We start from the raw sequence: 23,122 nt of genomic DNA on the forward strand, positions 1-23,122 counted from the left end.
TGTATTTTTCCTGCATGCAGTTCTTTATTTGTTTTTCCTATCGAAGTGGATTTTTCTACAGAATTTTGCCAGGAACAATCCTTTTGTTGCCGTGGATTCTTTAACGTGCGCTAAGTGCATGCTGCACACGGGACCTCGGTTTATTGTCTCATCTGAATGACTAGCGTCCAGACCACCACTCAAGGTCTAGTGGAGGAGGAGAAAATATCGGCGGCTGAGCCGTGATTCGAACCAGCGCGCTCAGATTTCTCTCGTTTCCTAGGCGGACGCGTTACCTCTAGGCCATCACTCCACATACCTCAGTGTCAATGTGGGGTCAAGCCACAAAGAACACTGGACCGTATTATAATAAACCTCAAGGACAAAACATATTTTCCAAAAGACTTTTCCAGCCCTGGAGAATGCTTCTCTCCTCTTTTAAAAATTTTTTTTTTTCCACAAGACTTGTCCAGACTTCCATGACTGTACAAACCTTAGGGGTCCTATGAAAGTGGCTGAACACTTAAGATCCTCATTTGCCAATACAGTGTCTGTAAGGGTCTGCGTTCAAAGCCCGGTCTTACCCTTTCTCCCAAGTTTGACAGGAGAAATCAAACCGTGCATCTGGTCATTCAAGTGAGACAATAAACCGAGGTCCCATTTGTAATTTGTATTTCTCTTTTTGTCACAACAGATTTCTCTGGGTGAAATTCGGGCTGCTTTCCCCAGGGAGAGTGCGTTGCTACACTGAGAATGCCACCCATTTTTTTTTTTTTTTTCCTGCATGCAGTTCTTTATTTGTTTTTCCTATCGAAGTGGATTTTTCTACAGAATTTTGCCAGGAACAATCCTTTTGTTGCCGTGGATTCTTTAACGTGCGCTAAGTGCATGCTGCACACGGGACCTCGGTTTATCATCTCATCCGAATGACTAGCATCCAGACCACCACTCAAGGTCTAGTGGAGGGGGACAAAATATCGGTGGCTGAGCCGTGATTCGAACCAGCGCGCTCACATTCTCTTGCTTCCTAAGCGAACGCGCCACCTCTAGGCCATCACTCCACAGCACGCACTGGGCACATAGTAACAAAAGGGTTGTCCTCTAGCAAAAATTCTGTAGAAGAAATCAAATCTGACAGGTATACACACACACACACACACAAAATATGCATGCACCAAGTGCGTTGGGTTATGCCACTGGTCAGGCATCTACCGTATATTTCGGTCTATTGAGTGCACTGGTATATAAGCCGCACCCACTAAATTTTGGAAAAAATTGAACTTTATATATATATACATAAGCCGCACCGGTTTATAAGCCGCACTTATTTCCGGTACCGGAACACATACTGATACAACAGAGAAGCTGTCAATACTATAGGTTATGAAATAAACACAGGCGGGAACAACACAAAGAAAAGCAAGCGAAAATACTGCTAGTGCCACAAAAAATTAATAAATAAACACAACGAAAATAAGATCCATAATTTAGGGATAGTCACATTTATTCAACGTCAACCTGCTCACTGATTCCACTAAAATCTTCGTCTTCAGTGTCCGAGTTGAAGAGAACCAGCACAGCTTCCTCCGCCATCTTGTCACTGACTTCAGCCTCGCTTTCATTTCATGAACATGAAGGTGGAGGTCACTGCTGGTTCGTCGCTTGCACTGTCGTCTGCTAGGTCGATCGCCTTCAATTTGAAGGCTGCATCATAGGCATAACGTCGCGTTTTCAGGCATGATGACGGGTGAACGCTTGAGCAGAGTAGAACTGAATGCTGATCTGAAGGCTTTAATGTGTGCGGATTTGACTTATAAAACGTGAACAGTTAGCACACTATCCTGAAGCTCATCCAAAAATTCATGGACAGAAATCACGATTTTGGTGAGTTGAAAGGCAGCTAAGAATAGACGAGAACGTGACACTCCTGGATCGTTAAAATCCTGCAAATAAGCTGCCTCATTGTATAAGCCGTAGAGGTTGAAGCTGGGGTAAAAAGTCGTGGCTTGTAGACCGAACTTTACGGTACCTAGCAGATGTGGTGTACCTCTAGGGCATCAGTATTGTCCTCTGGCAAAAAATCTCCATAAAAAATCCACTCTAACAGGTATACACACACACAAAAAAAAATGTATGCACCAAAGGCCAAAGTGCGTTGGGTTATGCCACTGGTCAGGAAATATACCTAGCAGATGTGGTGTAACTTACATATATACATGTATATGCACAGAATTGTCCGAATGCAGCGACGCTTCCTTCGAAAGTGAAACAGAAGCTGTAGGCAGCCTAGAAAGCGTCACACTACAGCAGGGTACACACCTTTCCAGCTCGTAGGTCTCTCCCAGCAGAGGGTTGAAAGGCTTCCCTATCCGCTCCCAGTTGGAAGAGATCGACGACACAGCGAAGGCAGCCACATACTGTGGGCAGACAATCCACAATAGGATTTATCAGTGCAGAGATAAAATGCTAGTAAGAATAACAATACGGAGAAGAAGAGGAGGAGGAGGAGGAGGAAGAAGAAGGAAAAGAAGAAAAAAGGAGAAGACAGAGACAATGAAGAAGCAGATGACGAAGAAGAAGAAGGAGAAGAAGAAGAATAAGACAAAGGAGAAGAAGAAAAATGAGAAGACAGAGACAAAAAAGAAGCAGAAAACGATGAAGGAGACGACGACGAAGCAGAAGAAAAAGAATGATAATTATCATCACCTTAACCATCAAACTAATCATCATCACAGTAATACAAAGAACACATCTTGCTAACCAGTGGGATCAACACTGTACAGTGACATGTGAACAAAACGTCAGGAAATTACCTTTTCAGGGACAGACCACAAACATTTATACGTCAATCACTTCAACATTATAAAAGAACAGTGTACAAAGATGCAGCACATTTCCAACAAAAACAGCAATAAACTCTGTCATGATGTGTGTGTGTGTGTGTGTGTGTGTAGGTTTGTGTGCGTTCATGTGCGTGCACGCATACATGTGTGTGTGTGTGTGTGTGTGTGTGTGTGTGTGTGAAAGAGAGAGAGAGAGAGAGAGAGAGAGAGAGAGAGAGAGAGAGAGAGAGAGAGAGAGTGTCTGTGTGCGCGCGCGCGCATGTGTGAATGTAGAATGCATGTCATCACCAATTAATGGTACTTCGTTTACTCTTGTATTCATGGACACAATAATGATGTGGTTTTTGTCATCAGAAAATGGCCTTTCAGTGACAGGCCACACATGTAATATACATCAATCATCTCACTACGGTATAAACTGAAGCGTTCATATTACCAATCTACTGCCACCACCCCCAGCTCATTTTAAGTTACCACTACACAGCTCAGACAGCAGCCAACAAGGGGAAACAAGAGAGGCAAGGCCTTCGACACTCATTTGTGATACACTTAATTGTATTGAGTATAATTTCAAAATGTAACGTTTAAGATGAAAAAAATCAGTTTAAAGCAAATTAACTCCCCAAGCATTAATTACAGAGTAATTTCCCTTCTTTACTATCTGCACCGAAACGTTTGCAAAATAAATAAAACTTCCATGCTCAGCAAAAAAGTTCCTGTTTGAACAAAAAGTGACAATAATGACTGCTCTTGTTGTTGGGTCAAAATATCAGATCAAAGTGCCAAGTTTAGAGAATACAAAAAATGTAAACAGTAAATGCAGTTTGCATATAATTAGGCTTCTTTTTAAAATTTTTTTTGTGCCCATCCCAGAGGTGCAATATTGTTTTAAACAAGATGACTGGAAAAAACTGAATTTTTCCTATTTTTATGCCAAATTTGGTGTCAACTGACAAAGTATTTGCAGAGAAAATGTCAATGTTAAAGTTTACCACGGACACACAGACACACACAGACAACCGAACACCGGGTTAAAACATAGACTCACTTTGTTTACACAAGTGAGTCAAAAACAGAAACAGCTGCTGATTCAACATAGAGTATAAAAAGAATGATATTTCCGCGATCGTGTTTGCTTACAGATCTACCGCCACCATCCCCAGTTCATCTAAACACACTACAAGACAGCTCAGACAGCTGACAACAGAGAAAATAACACAGGGTTACATATTCAACACAGAGTAAAAGAATGGCATTTACACAATCCTATTTGATTAACAATGGACAGCCAACAGCTTGCATTTTCTGTGGGAGGAGACGGGTTCAAACTGTATTGTATTGTATTACTCTTTTTGCCACAACAGGTTTCTCTGTGTGAAGTTCAGGCTGCTCTCCCTTTGGGAGAGTGCGTCGCTACAATGAGACATTGAGAGCGCCACCCACTTAAAATTTTTTTTTTTTCTGCTTGCAATTTGATTTCACTACACACACATTTCATCACATAATGTGTCAAAAGAAATGATACTGAACATCATCAATTACATATATATATATATATACATATATATATATATATACAATTTCCCAGGAACCACATTTAGCTGTCAAAAAGAAAAAAGAAAAAAAACAAAGAAAGAAAAAAGTATCATGACCATGTTTACAGGCATGCACACACACCCACACACACACAATCACACACACAGTGACACACACACACCAAACACACAAAAAAGCTAACCTGCATGTGTAGCACAGGGTCGTCAGTGTGTGCGGCAGTCTGTAAGAGCTGAGTGTACTTCCAGGTACTCAAGGTAAACACACACACACACACACAAACACACTCACACACACATTGACACAAAAACACACCCATACCCACACCACACACACACACACAAAGCGAACCTGCATGCGTAGCACAGGGTCGTCAGTGTGTGCGGCAGTCTGTAAGAGCTGAGTGTACTTCCAGGTACTCAAGGTAAATACACACACACACGCAAACACATACACACACACAGAGAAACACACCCATACCCACACCAAACACACAAAAAAGCTAACCTGCATGCGTAGCACAGGGTCGTCAGTGTGTGCGACAGTCTGTAAGAGCTGAGTGTACTTCCAGGTACTCAAGGTAAACACACACACACACACACACACCCAGACACACAAACACATAGACACAAACACACACCACACGCACACAAAAAAGCGAACCTGCATGCGTAGCACAGGGTCGTCAGTGTGTGCGGCAGTCTGTAAGAGCTGAGCATACTCCAGGTACTCAAGGTAAACACACACACACACACACACAAACACACTCACACACACATTGACACAGAAACACACCCATACCCACACCACACACACACACACAAAAGCGAACCTGCATGCGTAGCACAGGGTCGTCAGTGTGTGCGGCAGTCTGTAAGAGCTGAGTGTACTTCCAGGTACTCAAGGTAAATACACACACACACACGCAAACACACACACACAGAGAAACACACCCATACCCACACCAAACACACAAAAAAGCTAACCTGCATGCGTAGCACAGGGTCGTCAGTGTGTGCGGCAGTCTGTAAGAGCTGAGTGTACTTCCAGGTACTCAAGGTAAATACACACAAACACACACCCAGACACACAAACACATAGACACAAACACACACCACACACACACACAAAAAAGCTAACCTGCATGCGTAGCACAGGGTCGTCAGTGTGTGCGGCAGTCTGTAAGAGCTGAGCATACTCCAGGTACTCCGTGATCCTCTGCAGGAAACTCAGCGGTTCGTTGAAGATTACTGGCATGGTGATCTTGGACAGCTCCTGTCACACACACACACACATATCATGTACACACACACATCATGTACACACACACACACACACACACATCATGTACACACACACACACACATCATGTACACACACACACACACATGTACACACACACACACACACATCATGTACACACACACACACACACCTCATGTACACACACACAGACAAACACACACACATCATGCAAACACACACACACATATCATGTACACACACACAAAAAAAATATGAGGCACACACACACAGAGTCATTATTAAACACAGGAGCATTTACACACACACACTCACATCATACACACACACACACACACACACAATCATGTACACACACACACACACACACACACACACATATCATGCACATACATGCACACACACAGAGGGAAGAATGTAAAAGATGATTTTGACTTGATTTCACACACACACACACACCCACACATATGCAAACACACAATCACACACACACACAGTCACGCACACACAGATATAAAATCTGCATTTCCATCTGCTTCCATTATAAACATTTTATATGACAATCAACATGTGTTTGAAACAGTTCAGAACAAACGCACAGATATAATGAACACATACATATAATGTACACACACAACACACACACACTCCCACAATCAAGCACAATCATCTCAAATTTTTATGTGTGTTCTTCAGTTTAACATCCATCCACATAGAATGATTTTAGAAAAAACAACAACAACAAAACTCCAAGTACAAAGGAGCAAGAACCTAATACAATGTAAACTTAATCTAAGGAAATGTTCAACTGGACTGTAGAAGAAATCTTAAACAATAAAAGGAAATTATCAGCAACATCTTAAAATGTTTTCCCCCCAAAAAAGCTGGATATAAAAAAGGCTTTAAAGCTTCACATCCAAAAAGGGTATTTGTAACTGTATTTGTATTTCTTTTTATCATATCAGATTTCTCTGTGTGAAATTCGGGCTGCTCTCCCCAGGGAGAGCGCGTCGCTACACTACAGCGCCACCCATTTTTTTTGTATTTTTTCCTGTGTGTAGTTTTATTCGTTTTTCCTATCAAAGTGGATTTTTCTACAGAATTTTGCCAGGAACAACCCTTTTGTTGCCGTGGGTTCTTTTACGTGCGCTAAATGCATGCTGCACACGGGACCTCGGTTTATCGTCTCATCCGAATGACTAGCATCCAGACCACCACTCAAGGTCTAGTGGAGGGGGACAAAATATCGGCGACTGAACCATGATTCGAACCAGCGCACTCAGATTCTCTCGCTTCCAAGGCGGACGCATTACTTCTAGGCCATCACTCCACCATATATACGTGTATCTGAAAGTTGTCCTCCACAGTAGCCTGTGATTTGTTCACTGTTCTTAGTTTTAAATGCATCTCATGTAAATCTGTTAAGTAATGAAAAAATCTGCTCTTGTTTAAAAAAAAAAAAAAAAAAAAAAAAAAGTTGATGCACTGCAGTGAGGACAAAACTGCCAGACATTATGAAGTCCACATCCTCTTCTTGGGCACTTTCTCAAAGAGTAAACAAACCGCTAATTCAACCCTGTGTTCTTATTCAATGATTCCTTTACAAAAAAAAAAAAAAAAAAAAAAAAAAAAAAAAAAAAAAGCAACTGATATAGAAAATGGACAGCTCAATTCTATTTTTCCTACTTTATTTGCACCCTTTTTTTTTTTTTTTTTTTGCAGCATTGTCAGCTTGTTCATATTTGTAGGTTTCATTTTTTTTTTTCTGTGTCACACAGCGTTGAAAGCAAATTCTTCACTGTGACGGTGATTGTGCAACCCACTTCCCTCCCCTTCTTCCAACCTCTCTCCTCCAAACCCCTTCCCCACCATGGATCATGTGTGTGAGTGATGTTTCACATTGGCTTTAAATGCCATTTACCTTTATGATGCCTGCATGTGTGCGTTTCTCTACCCCCCCCCACCCCCCCCTCCCAACGCCTCTTTCTCAACAGCTTCTTCATATTCTTACCACCACCCTCTCTCTCTCCCTTTCGTTCTCCCAAAACTGACCACTTTATACACACACACACACACACATAGATTTCTAATATCACTTCAAGTGGAAAGACGTTAAACTGAAGACATATATATATTTGTATTTCTTTTTATCACAACAGATTTCTCTGTGTGAAATTTGGGCTGCTCTCCCCAGGGAGAGCGCGTCGCTATACCACAGCACCACCCATTTTTTTTGTTATGTATTTTTTTCCTGCGTGCATATATATATATATATAATATATATATATGTATGTATGTATGTATGTATGTATCAGTTCAGTTTAATGTTCAATGTGTCAGAGCAAGCACACAGATCCATACACCGCACCACACCAGCTTTTGAATAAAAAAAAAGGGGGGGGGGGGGTGAGGGGGTGGGCAGGGGGCAGCAGATGCCTACCTTTTCACAGACTCAATACTCAATGCACTGTGTGTGTGAGACAGAAGTCTGGGTGAATTCTATGAGTCAGTTTGCCAAACAAGAGACTGAGAGTTATGGTTGTATAACATGGTCTGCATATATATATATATACATATACATATATAATTTCCAAAAGTATGTATGCTTGGTGTGCATGTGTGTGTGTTTGGCAGTGCAAAGGTGTGGTTTGGAATCAGACAGTTAAAGTGATGTTTTGAAATTCTTTCCTTACTGCCAGTTTTATTGTTGTTGTTTTTCTAATTAGTTTTGTTTGTTCATAAAAATGCCAGTCTATATATAAAAAAATAAAATAAAATAAAATACCCCCCCCCCCCCCCCTGATCAGGCCCTCAGGGTGTGTCCTACCTATGTTTGTGTAAACCATTAACATAAAACTGAAATAAAATAATAAAACAAAATAAACATTTAAGTAAACGCATTAAACACAGTGGATAGAAAGAAGGCAAATGACTGAAATAAAAACAGGGGGGGGGAAAAAAAAAGAAAAAAAAAGGGTCACTCTCAGCAAACCCATGCGCGCCCCACACATGCACGCAGGCGCAGGCGTGTGGATGTACAACACAGGCAGTGTGAATGTACAAACACATAAACAATACAATCACGAGTAGTAAAAACATTCAATATCAACAGACAGGAGTAGCTCAAACACTGTAACAACAGGTTCTGAAACAGCTGCTGCCAAGACCTGGGCCTGTACGTGGATCAACAACAGACCAGGCTGCATGGTTAGTTATCAGAGCATGTCCAGGCAGCAGTGAGTCACTTTAACACCAATCAACCATGTCGGGGTGAAGAGGGGGGTGAAGAGCGTACTGTATTATTATTGTTATTGTTGTTGTTGTTTTTTCTAGCACTTGAAAACCAAAACAGAGACCAAGCTCGCTGTCACATTAAAAAAAAAAAAAAAAAGAAAGAAAAGAAAAAAAAGTAGTGTGTGTGTGTGTGTGTGTGTGCACTAACGTGTGTGTCACTCTGTGTGTGTGTGTGTGTGTATGTGTGTAACTGTGTGCACTAACGTGTGTGTGAGCGTGTGTTGATATGTGTGTGTTATCTGTGTGTGTGTGTGTGTGTGCGTGCACTAACGTGTGTGTGTGTGTGTGTGTGTGTGTGTGTGTGTGTGTGTGGGTGTGCACTCACATGTGTGTGTGTGACTGTGTGTGACTGAGTGTATATGTGTGTCTGTGTCTGTGTCCGAGGCGAATATACATATATATATATATATATATATATATATATATATATATAAGAGGGTGTGTGTCTGTCCCCATCTTTGTATGTCTCAAAGGCATTATACTACTATGCAAAAAAAGACTGAGAAAAAGTGCACGTCTAAATAAAGCCTCCGACACTGACAACGTGTGTACACAAACACATAACGCAAGACACACGCGTAAAGGCGCAACGCAGGGTGCGCGTACATTTAACGTAACACAGACCCGTCAGCTGAACAAGTCTGGCAAACTCACACAGGACAGCAATGATACACAGTATGACAAAGACCGCCCCATAATTCTATTCACAAACATATGTAAATGTCTTTCACACCCACCTCAACCCTCCCCCACCCCCTTTATTTACAAACCTTATCGACTCCTCTGCACGCCCCAACCAACCGTCAAAAGGGAGAACTACCCGACAGTTGTAAACTTTGACATGAAAGAAATTTGGTCGCCTCTGCATGGAAATTGGTCAGGCTACCAGTTAAAATGGGTCAGGATTTTTCAAATGTGTTATATACATATATATATATGTGTGTGTGTGGTGAGGGCAGGGGGTTGTTGGGTGGGGTGGGGGTTCAGGGAATGGAGTAGGATGGGTTCACAGAGGGAGACCAGAGAATGGAACCAGAACCAAGGGGGTGGTGTGTCACTGAAATCAGGTCGAGTATGATCCAGTGCTGGCTTTTTTCTTCTTCTTTTTTTTTTTTTTTTTTTTTTAAACCATCTCTACAAGAAAGCAAAGGGGTCACAGGTGAAGAAAGGGGTGTGAAGTGGGGGTGAGGGGGAAGGGTTTGGGTGGGGTGGGAGTGAGTGTGTGTGGGGGAGGAGGTGGGGTTGTGTGCGATGAACTGTGAACGTTGGTACACCATTTCTTTGTTCGCTATGATCTTCACGTGTCTTTGTGTGTGCGTGCATGTGTGTGTGTGTGCGTGTGTGTGTGTGTGTGTGTGGTGGGGGTGGGGGTGGGGGTGAGGGGGGGGGGGGGGGAGGGGCAGGGGTAGAGAATGCAGTGAACCATGGATTCTGGTACACCAGTTCTTTGTAATGATCTTCATATGTGTGTGTGTGTGTGTGTGTGTGTGTTTGTGAACCATGGATTCTGGTACACCAGTTCTTTGTAATGATCTTCACGTATCTGTGTGTGTGTGTGTGTGTGTGTTTGTGAACAGACTGTAAATAAACGAAACGAAACGAAACGAAACGCCATCACAAACAATCCAACAGCAGTTTCCCCCCACAGACTCTGCGTGTGCCGTGCACCACTGCCCCCCAAGTACCGCCACTCAGCAAGACCACTCCATCAATTCCCCGCAGTCAATAATCCAGGCCGGCGATCGACTCGACCAGCCAAGGCCAAACTATATCAGCTACGGGGGACAAAAACATCAGCTGCACAACGGGCTAGAGCGACACCGCTGATCTGATCGATCAACACGCTCCTCACCCACCCTTCCACTACTGCTAGGGACGTGGACGATTTTCAATGCCTGCGATTATATAATTATAATAATAATGTGTGAACCTCTGTGGCAGATTCGCTTAGGCCTGAAAGTCTCCTGATCCAGTAGTTTACCAGCAGTCTGGGTTCGAGGCTCTGTTTCGGCCTGGTGTTGTGTTCTTGGGAAAGGCACTTTACTAATATTTTTTCTCACTCCACCTTGGTGTGAATTCGACTGGGGAAGGTTGAAAGCAGAACATTTCTTAAATCACTGTTTATAGTGGAGTGATGGCCTTGAGGTAATGCGTCCGCCTAGGAAGTGAGAGAATCTGAGCGCGCTGGTTCGAATCACGACTCAGCCGCCGATATTTTCTCCCCCTCCACTAGACCTTGAGTGATGGTCTGGACTGCTAGTCATTCGGATGAGACGATAAACCGAGGCCCCGTGTGCTAGCATGCACTTAGCGCACGTAAAAGAACCCACGGCAAAAAAGGGTTGTTCCTGGCAAAATTCTGTAGAAAAATCCACTTCGATAGGAAAAATAAATAAAACTACATGCAGGAAAAATACAAAAAAAAAAGAAAAAAAAAGGGTGGCGCTGCAGTGTAGCGACACACTCTCCCTGGGGACAGCAGCCTGAATTTCACACAGAGAAATCTGTTGTGACAAAAAGAAATACAAATACAAATAGGAAGGAAGGGATGGGGGTAAGTAGGGCGACTGTGTGTATACTTTCACTGTCAACGAGTGGATGAGTTTATTATGCATTTCAGGGAAAAAAGGTCCACTTTTACTTAAATTCCAGTCTGAATGACACGTGGATTTCGTACTGGTCAACATCAATTTCATTAATTGTGAAGCTTACTTTAATGGATGGTCATGTTAAAAAAAAAAAAAAAATGATTGTGCTTTGTACGTTTCATATTACAAGTATCCAAGCCAAAAGCTGTATTTCATCTCATTAACTTGGCAGAATTAAGCATAGTAATTTAACAAGGCAGTAAAAAAAAAAAAAAAAAAATCATCTCCCAACACCGAAGCTATTTCCCCAATCCTCCCCCCCCCCCCCCAAAAAAAAACCCCACAAAAAACAAACAAAAAAAACCCCACCAAAAACACAACTACCACCTCTCTGGAATTAACCAGCACAACACACAGTACAGGTATGCACACAACCGACAACAAAGACAGAAAGGGCAACAAATAATCATCAATGAAATCACACCCCTTACCACCACCACCATCCCCATTTCCTTCACCCCTCCTTTCTCTACCCTGTCTCCTCCCCCCCCCCCCCCCCCCCCCCCCCCCCTTGGACACACACACACACACAAACAAACACACACACAGATACGTGAAGATCATTACAAAGAACTGGTGTACCAGAATCCATGGTTCACTGCACAGGTACAGGTATCAGAACACACACACACACACACCACACATTGAATACAGAGACACACACACACACATACAGACAACAGAGACAAACACACACACAACCTTTCAAGTCAGGACAAGCAAGGCCTCCTGGTGTGAAAACAGAGAACCAACCCCCCCCCCCCCCCCACTCCACCCCCTCTCTCCACACACACACACACATCCCTACCCACCTCCCTCCCCTCACACCCACCTCCCTCCTCATCCTCCCTCTAGGGCAAGACTATTGATTAATTTTTTTTTTTTTTTTTTTTTTTTTTGCCCAGGTAGGAGCAAACCACAAAGGGCGGGTGGGGGGGTGGGGGGGGGGGAAGGGGTAGTGTTCTTAGCAAGGGGATCAGTACTGCAGCGTATGATTTACTCAGTGCACGCACGCACACACGCACATGCACACACATATACACACACATGCGCCTGCGCACACACACACGCACACAGTTTTTTGTAGTCAGTGGTCAGTCATGTCATGGGACACTCCTGGACGGACTGAACACTGTGAATCCATGATGATGATGATGATGAAGATGATGACGATGATGACGATGATGATGGTGATAACGATGATGATGGTGATGACGATGACGACGATGATGATGGTGATAACGATGATGATGGTGATGACAGAGTGGATGACCATGAGGATGTTGGTGTGGGCTCTAAGTCACAGGTAACGGACCGTAGTACACGGTACAGATCAAATACGGTGTCATACTGATTCACCTAATTCACAATTCACCCATTCCCAGTTCGCCTACAGATACTAAATCAGACACACACTTGTTATAGGCAGTGGTTAGTCATGTTGTGGGACACTCCTGGATGGACTGAACAATGTGAATCCATGATGATGATGATGATGGAGTGGATGATGGTGTGGGTGTGGTCTGCAAGTCACAGTTAACGATCCGCAGTAAACAGTACAGATGAAGATCAAATATGGTGTCATCCCCATTCACCTACTTGACAATTCATCATTTCCTGGTTTGCCTATAGACTCTACACTGGTGGTCCTAATTTTGACTATTCCCTGATTCGCCTAGAGCGACATCGGTGATCCCTGTTCATGTATTTCCAGTTTGCCTATATACACTTGAAAAGACATCTGCTGCTTTTTTGCACATGCACACACATACATAGATACACACACACCTGAAGCAACATAGCTCTGATTTTGGTGAAAGTGTAACTGTCAAAACTACTGGTCAACACATCTTGCATGCACACACACACACACACACACATACAAACGCATGCGTGCACGCACACACACACAAATTTATATTCACACACACAGACACACACATAATTTATATTCACACACACACACAATTTATATACATTTTTATATACATATTTACGCGCACACACACACACACACACACCCTCCCACCCATACCCTCCACCCACAACCTCAGCACCCTCCCATCCACACCCACAGCCTCCTACCCACAACCTCATCCTCCAACCCCCACCCTCCCACCCACACCCTCCACCCTCCCACCCACATCACCCTCCCACCCACACCCACATCACCCTCCCACCCACATCACCCTCCCACCCACACCCACATCACCCTCCCACCCACATCACCCTCCTACCCACAACCTCACCCCCACACCCTCCCACCCACAACCTCACCCTCCCACCCACAACCTCATCCTCCAACCCACACCATCCCACCAACACCCTCCCACCCACAACCTCCCATCCACATCCAACTTCCAATCTTTTATATGGCAAGGTCATACTTTAATAATTACCTGCAACACCTACGCAAACAAAACTGACAGCGTGATTGACAGCTGTTGTGGACGTTAACGTGTCCCTCATTTTTCTGGGTAATTATTATTAGTATTATTATTATTATCTCCAGTCACTTTTTGTAGGTAATCATCATTTCCAGTTACCTGAGCTGTGACAGGGTTTATGGATAATGCAAACATTTTCACTAAAATTTCAGATTACTGTTTGCCGCATCAATACACCGTCAGGGTATTTTTGGTCAAAAGCTTTTCATGTGTGTGTGAAATCACGCAGCTTCCAATTTTATCTTGAAAGCTCGTTGCCTTTTGTTGTTAGTTTTAAACCATATTGTGTGTGTGCGTGTTAGTTTGTTAGTGTGTGTGTGTTAGTGTGTGTGTGTGTGTGTGTATGTGTGTGTGTGTGTGGGTGTGTGTGTTGTGTGTGTGTGTGTGTGTGTGTGTGTGTGTGTGTGTGTGTGTGTGTGGGTGTGTGTGGGTGTTAAGTACTTTCATTTAACATCCATCAACAAGTGTGGTAATAGATGAGAGAGAGAAAGTGAGTGAGTGAGTGTCTCAGTGTGTGTGTGTGTGTGTGTGTGTGTGTGTGTGTGTGTGTGTGCGTTGTGTGTGTGTGTGTGCGTGCGTTGTGTGTGTGTGTGTGTGTGTGCGGTGTGTGTGTGTGTGTGTGTGTGTGTGTGTGTGTGTGTGTGTGACAGAGAGAGAGAGAGAGAGAGAGAGAGAGAGAGAGAGAGAGAGTGTGTGTGTGTGTGTGTGTGTGTGTTAAGTACTTTCATTTAACATCCATCAACAAGTGTGGTAATAGATGAGAGAGAGAAAGTGAGTGAGTGAGTGTCTCAGTGTGTGTGTGTGTGTGTGTGTGTGTGTGTGTGTGTGTGAGTGTTGTGTGTGTGTGTGTGTGTGTGTGTTGTGTGTGTTGTGTGCGTGTGCATGCGCATACACATCTGTGTACGGCTTGTAAGTCATCATTGTGATGAAAATGTGTTAACCCCTCAATAAGTACGCTCATCAGTGAAAGGTTGTCACATCACTGACACAGAACAGAGCATACAGGCCAGGATGTTAACTCAATGAGATATAACAGAGCTCACATAAGTAACAGGCTAGGGTGTCACCTCACTGAGATAGAGCTTTCAGGTCAGGATGTCACCTCAGGTCAGGATGTCACCTCACTGATGTAGTACAGAGCTTACAGGATAGGTTGTCACCTCACTAAGGTAGTACAGAACTTACGGGATAGGATGTCACCTCACTGAGGTAGGACAGAGCTTACAGGATAGGATGTCACCTCAGTGAGGTAGTACAGAGCTTACAGGATAGGATGTCACCTCACTGATGTAGTATAGAGCTTACAGGATAGGATGTCACCTAACTGAGGTAGGACAGAGCTTACAGGATAGGATGTCACCTCACTGAGGTAGGACAGAGCTTACAGGATAGGATGTCACCTCACTGATGTAGTGCAGAGCTTTCAGGATAGGATGTCACCTCACTGAGGTAAGACAGAGCTTACAGGTCAGGGTGTCACCTCACTGAGGTAAGACAGAGGTTACAGGTCAGGATGTCATCTCACTGAGGTAGGACAGAGCTTACAGGTCAGGATGTCACCTCACTGAGGTAGTACAGAGCTTACAGGATAGGATGTCACCTCACTGAGGTAGGACAGAGCTTAATAATAATAATAAAAATAAAATGCAGGCTTATATAGCGCCATACCCCCATCTCAAATGGGGCTCACCGCGCTTTACAATAAAATACACAAATTTAAGACTAAGTGACATAAAAATATGTATAAAAGATAAAATAGAATAAAAATGAAATAAAATTAAATAGAATAAAATAAATAAATAGACATAGTCACGTCATATTTGCTAAAATACATATTTCAGACTATCTCACATCACCCTGGCTAAAATCTACTCACTTCAAAGTGACATACACACACACACACACACACTCACACACACACACATATGTATACATACACATACACACATATAGGTCAGAATGTCAATCACCACTCTGCATACAGACTTGTTCCTCTTAGGACTGCATTACTTTTCTTCTTAACACAACCAAATGACATCACTGATAAGTACACTAAACATAGCATACCTCCACATCAAACTCGCGTCACACTTATCGCATTTCAGGATGAAGGTGTCAGCGTTCAAGGAGTTAACTAATGTAGAATCTTCACAGTACCCCCACCACTCCACCCCCCCCTGCCCCCCATTACAGTGCTGTACTGTTCAATCCTGTACCACCTGTCTCATTCTGTCAATGAACTGTACACACAGGGATACGTGGTTCGATTCTGTAGCACCTGTCTCACCCTGTCAATGCACTGTACAATAGTTTATGGTCTATAATCTAAAGCAATATTTTCCCCCCCAAAAAAAACTTCAACCCATGTGCCTCGAGTTACACAGTGCGTCTAATGCGCGGCTAAGATCTGTCCGGATGTGGTTGTGAATCAGATTCCTATCGTATCAAGGCTGACATTCAACTGAACATTTGTGGGAACCGTGAATGTCTGAGGGGGGCCTATTTCTCACAAAAACAGGAATGCTTCACTGGGGGCATCACTGACTGAAGTCTATCAGTGGGCTTTATCAGCCTGGCAAAAAAATGGATTCTTCTTCTTCTGCGTTGGTGGGCTTCAACTCCCACGTTCACTTGTATACACGTGAGTGGGCTTTTACGTGTATGACCGTTTTTACCCCGCCATGTAGGCAGCCATACTCCGCTTTCGGGGTGTGCATGCTGGGTATGTTCTTGTTTCCATAACCCACCAAACGCTGACATGGATTACAAGATCTTTAACGTGCGTATTTGATCTTCTGCTTGCGTATACACACGAAGGGGGTTCAGGCACTGGCAGGTCTGCACATATGCTGACCTGGGAGATCGTAAAAATCTCCACCCTTTACCCACCAGGCGCCGTCAACGGGATTCGAACCCGGGACCCTCAGATCGAAAGTCCAACGCTTTAACCATTCGGCTATGGCGCCCGTCAAGAATGGATTCAAGAAAGCCGAGACTGACAAGAGCTGTCAAGCCAGCAGATGACAAAAAAAAAAACGATGTAGTAAGTTCCAGTCATAATGTAAAGACTCAGAGCGCTTGTCAGCAACAAGTGCTGAAGACGAAAACATGGCAGGCACAACCATCAACCCAGTGCTGTGAGAACTGCATGCTCTGTGTTCATTAGTGATTCTAAGAATAACATTTTTCATGATTTTCAGCAGATGACATAGTTGTACAGTGTGAATGAGTGTGTGCGTGTATGCGTGAGAGAGAAAGAGGGAGGGAGAGAGAGAGAGGGAGGGAGAGAGAGGGAGAGGGAGAGAGCGAGCGAGCTTGTGTGCTTATCAACAGCCCGTTCATGGATGATGTTAGTCTTGTCTACAACCACAAAGTTTGTTCTGACTGTTTGAATGTTGATCTTTTTTGCACTTTTGATCTTTTATGCTTTTGTTTAACATTTTTCATGTGCCGTATGTGGTTTTATATTATATAATCAGTTGGGTTTTTGTTTGTTTTTTAATGCAGGGTGTGTGCCTTATGATAAACCAGCCTTGTCATCCATAAAATATAGGACACAGTACAGTGTGGTTCAATCTTGTACCACCTGTCTCAACCTGTGGCCATGACTCATGCAACATTTGCACCCAATGTGTGCTTAGTGCATTCATATGTATATGGCGAGATATATATAGACATTTATATATACAATAAGAGCAGCAAGGCCTTCAAGACTCACTTGTGATAAATTAAGTCCCCTAGCATTAATTACAGAGTAATTTCCCCCCTTTTTTTTTATTATCTGCACCAAAACGTTTGCAAAATAAATAAAAATTCCATGCTTAGCAAAAGAAGTTCCTGTTTGAACAAAAAATGATAATAATGACTCCTCTTGTTGTTGTGTCAGAATAAGAGGTCAAAGTGCCAAGTTTAGAGAATACAAAAAAATATAAATATAACAGTAAATGCAGTTTGCATATAATTAGGCTTCTTTTTTTAATTTTTTGGTGCCCATCCCAGAGGTACAATATTGTTTTAAACAAGATGACTGGAAAGAACTGAATTTTTCCTATTTTTATGCCAAATTTGGTGTCAACTGACAAAGTATTTGCAGAGAAAATGTCAATGTTAAAGTTTACCACGGACACACAGACACACACAGACAACCGAACACCGGGTTAAAACATAGACTCACTTTGTTTATACAAGTGAGTCAAAAATTCATCTCTCTCAGCCCACATGGCAGCTCAGCATGGTGGGTCACCACAGTGTGATTCCACATGCCGCCAGACTTGCCTGCGACTCAAACCTCACCACCACCTGACCCCTATACCCAATGTTTCCTTTTCTTATTTGTATTTCATTTTATCACAACACATTTCTCTGTGTGAAATTCGGTCTGCTCTCCCCTGGGAGAACGTGTCGCTACACTACAGCGCTACACGTTTTTTTGTTGTTTTTCTTTTCTTTTCCCCTGCGTGCAGTTTTATTTGTTCTTCCTATCCAAGTGGATTTTTCTACAGAATTTTGCCAGGAACAACCCTTTTGTTGCCGTGGGTTCTTTTACGTGCGCTAAGTGCATGCTGCACATGGGACCTCGGTTTATCATCTCATCTGAATGACTAGCGTCCAGACCACCACTCAAGGTCTAGTGGAGGGGGAGAAAATATCGGCAGCTGAGCCGTGATTCGAACCAGCGCGCTCAGATTCTCTCGCTTCCTAGGCGGACGCGTTACCTGTAGACCATCAATCCACAGCTCTAAAGTAAAAATAAATCTTCTTCTCCATCAAAAATAATTCTTATAATCATCTGTCTGTCTGTCTGTCTGTCTACCTGCCTGCCTGCCTGTCTATCTATATTCCTTAAAGCAGGCATGTAGCATATATTGGTCAGTCTGCACTACCTGACACCCTGAAGTTGAACCTGAACCAATTATCATTATCACTTTTATTATTATTACCATTATATCATTATTATTACTGTCCTCATCAATGTCGGTGTCAGTCATGATAACTGTTGATGATGCTGTGAAACACATACATGTATACATGTACGTAGCCGCCACTGGTGATCACTGACCTTGCCGATGCACTGTTTGAGGATGCTCCACACGCTGAAGTCTGCCCTGGAGAACATGGGCACCGGCAGATGGGTCCTGCACACAGCATGCAAACATATCAGAAGACAGACCTATGGACACAGATCGTTTTCTTTTCCATCGCCAAAGACGTGGAACAAGCCCCCTGATAACCTCCGTCATTCTGATTCCCTCGCATCTTTTAAATCTTGTCTCTTCTTCTTCTTCTGCATTCACTCGTATGCACACGAGTGGGCCTCTACATGTATGACCGTTTTTACCCCGCCATGTAGGCAGCCATACTCCGTTTTCAAGGGTGTGCATGCTGGGTATGTTCTTGTTTCCATAACCCACCGAACGCTGACATGGATTACAGGATCTTTAACGTGCGTATTTGATCTTCTGCTTGCGTATCCACACGAAGGGGGTTCAGGCACTGGCAGGTCTGCACATATATTGACCTGGGAGATTGTAAAAATCTCCACCCTTTATCCACCAGGCGCCGTCACCGGGATTCGAACCTGGGGCCCTCAGATTGACAGTCCAACGCTTTAACCACTCGGCTATCAAAATACCAGTCACTCTGTTTAATCAGTGAATGATATGGATATTTACATAGCGCCTGTCCTTAGTCAAAGACCAAGTTCTAAGCGCTTTACAAACACACCCAAACACTTGCACATGCACACACATACATGGACATGTCTGCCCACACAATCACACTTATAGATTCACACACACACACACACACACATACACACACACCCAAACACTTGCACATACACACACATACATGGACATGTCTGCCCACACACACACACACACACACACACACACACACAAACACTTGCACATGCACACACAGACATGGACATGTCTGCCCACACAATCACACATATATTCACACACACACACAATGAAATTTTTATCAGCCATACAGATACACTTCCAAAACTTTACTTTTATTATTGAAACTGAATTTAACTGCTGCCACTAACTCACTGCTGATGTCTATAACTTCTCTCCCACATATCTCTCTCTGATCAGTATATATGTGAACCGTGTATTATCCTTCTGTGGTTTTTCTCTCTCTGTGAGCAAGAACAGCATAATTATCCCTCTTTGATCTCTCAATCTGTAATTTTCATATCTCAATCCCATCTGCATAATACTAATACTCAATGTGACAGGGGGCCTGGCCACATCTGACACATCAACATCAAAGCTACAACAGCTGTTGATCCACTATGTGACTATGGCAAACAACCTGCCAGTAAAATTATCATTACCAGGTGACTTATTCTTTTTTTTCTTCATATAAATGGAGTCATTCACTCTGTCACCGCTCCTCATACTTATTTATCACCATTGTTGTCTTTTTTATTTATTTATTTTATTTATCTATTTTATTTTCATTATTATTATTATTATTATTATCTATTTATCATTATTATTTTTTAGTTCTATCATTATTATTTATTTATTTTATTTTCAAATTTTGTTTTGTTATTTTTATTTTATTTATTTATTTATTTCTCTCAAGGCCTGACAAAGCGCGTTGGGTTACGCTGCTGGTCAGGCATCTGCTTGGCAGATGTGGTGTAGCGTATATGGATTTGTCCGAACGCAGTGACGCCTCCTTGAACTATTGATACTGATACTGATACTCCTCACACACACACACACACACATGTGCGTGCATGTGTGTGTGTGTGTGTGTGTGTGTGTGTACGTGTGTGTGTGTGTGTGTGTGTGTGTGTGTGTGTTCTTGTGTTCTGTGTGTTGGACTGACATGTTACATATCACTTTGTGAGGTCTGAAAGCAGCATATCACAAACAGATACACACACAGACACACACAGATACACACAGACACACACACACACACAAAACCGCCTGTGACAAGTTGGGACAGACATCAAAATTTGCTGTGTCTGACTTGAATGTGCCCATATTTATCAGCAACATATCTCAACATTAATGCATAGTACCTGTGAATACCAATTATGCATACAGCATCATTCAGATAATATAGCCCTATAGGCCAAGGCTCCTAATGACTGAAGAGGTGCTCATACACCCACTACACAAGTGAATCAGGTTTGTTTGTTTTTTGTTTTGTTTTTATTTAATTATCTTTTGATATGACAGTGAATTATAGACCACAACAATCACTTTGAGGAAATGTCTGTTCCTGCTAAACCTGTGCAGATGAACACACACACACACACACACACACGAACACATGGGGAGGGGGGTGGGGGTGGAGAGAGAGATAGAGAGAGAGGAGAGAGAGAGTTTTAATGACTAAATAAATGAATACACACACACACACACATCTCCGTCTTTCTGTTTTACAAAGCACACCATGTAAAGACAACTGAGAAGCCCACTGGAAAAAGTAGCAGAGATACACATTCACAGAGAGAGAGAGAGAGAGAGAGAGGGGGCAGAGGGGGAGGGCCAGGGGGGAGGGGGGACAGGAAGAGAGAGGGAAATGTTGTTCTTGGTTTAAAAAAAAAAAAAAAATTCAAATAAAAGGAAACAAAACATTCATTCAGACATGCATACACATCTTCACACACACACACACACACACACATGTTGAATATGTTCTTCAAGCAAACTGAATGCAAACAAATGCTGATGGCACAATCATGTACTGAACAGAGACTAACACTTCATTAATTAACATTGAGCTACTGAAACTGAAACTAATTAACAAAGTGAACGAATGACAATGCACTGTATCCTACCACCCCACTCCCCCAACTCTCCCCAAACTACAGAAGTGTTGTGTGATGGTGATAACACAAATGTGTTTGTTTTGTACATGGAGACACGTTATGAAGAGGGGCAATCACACACACACCCACATAATACACGTCTCCCCCCACCCCCTCCCCCCCACCGACCCCCTCTGCACACACACACCCACACCCATACACACACACCATATGCCCCCCCCCCCCAACCCCCTGCCCCCATCCCACCTCTCACACACACATGTGACATGTGGTATGGGTGGGGTGGGGAAGGGGATGGATTTTCATCCAAGATCACAACTGTGGACAGACGTCGAAACAAAATACTGAACAAACACGCACGCACACACACACACACACACATACAACATTTCAATTCTGTTCTCAGCAATACCTAACATAAAAGGGGTGTGTGTGTGTGTGTGCATGTGCGTGTGTGTGTGTGTGTGGGGGGGGGGGGGGAAGGATATGAATTCAGACATGCACACCCCCCCCCCCCCCCACACACACACAGTATACATGTACAGGATTAGGAAACTGCGCTGAAAAAGTTCTTCAAGCAAAGTCGACGCAAACGAATGCTGACAGCCCCAATCATGCACTGAGCCAACCAGCCCCAAATTCATTAACAAAGCGAACGAACGACGCTGACAATGCTCATTTCAGATATAAACTTATAGAAGACTATCCTAACAGTAACCCAAATCTCCCAAACTGCACACGTGTTGTGTGATAGTGACAACAAAAACAGACACAGGCGTTTGTTCAGAAAATGGTGACAAGTTGGGAGGAGGGGCACACACACACACACACACACACACACACACAGAACTTTTAAATTTTGTCCTCAGCAACACCAAAAATAAAAGGAAACAAAATTGACTGAATCAGACACATTCATGCACACATAAAAAGCAGCGTAGTTCCTCAAACAAATTTCAATGCAAACAAACGCTGACAGCAGACACCTCCGGTTCATTAAAAAAAAAAAAAAAAAAAAAAAAAAAAGTTAACGAATGACAATGCACATTTCATTTTCAGATACAAAGGACTCTCCTATGCCCCTCCCCCCCCCACCTTCCCAACTCTCCAACTTTGACACAGGTGTTTGTTCTGAACAGTTACAAGTTATGAGGAGGGGCCAACACACACACACACACACCATTTAATTAATGTTGTTATTTATATTTACATTGTTGTAGGTTAATACTTGTTGATATGCATATACATATTCTCCCCCCACCCCCACCCCTCCTATGACATCTCATTCAA

At 43.0% G+C, this 23,122-nt stretch overlaps 1 protein-coding gene across 1 annotated transcript in view; it reads right to left on the bottom strand.

Moving 5' to 3' along the window:
• The window catches only part of LOC143276815 (oxysterol-binding protein-related protein 1-like), a 92,291-nt gene that overhangs the window by 17,287 nt on the left and 51,882 nt on the right, over window positions 1-23,122 (bottom strand). The window contains exons 16-18 of the mRNA XM_076581468.1: window positions 19,088-19,163; window positions 5,517-5,651; window positions 2,299-2,396 (exon numbers count right to left, since the gene is read on the bottom strand). Coding sequence (XP_076437583.1) covers window positions 2,299-2,396; window positions 5,517-5,651; window positions 19,088-19,163 — 309 coding nt within the window. The remainder of the gene's footprint in view (window positions 1-2,298; window positions 2,397-5,516; window positions 5,652-19,087; window positions 19,164-23,122) is intronic.

This window comes from Babylonia areolata, chromosome 33 (genome assembly GCF_041734735.1).
Source record: "Babylonia areolata isolate BAREFJ2019XMU chromosome 33, ASM4173473v1, whole genome shotgun sequence".
Taxonomy (NCBI): Eukaryota; Metazoa; Mollusca; class Gastropoda; order Neogastropoda; family Buccinidae; genus Babylonia; species Babylonia areolata.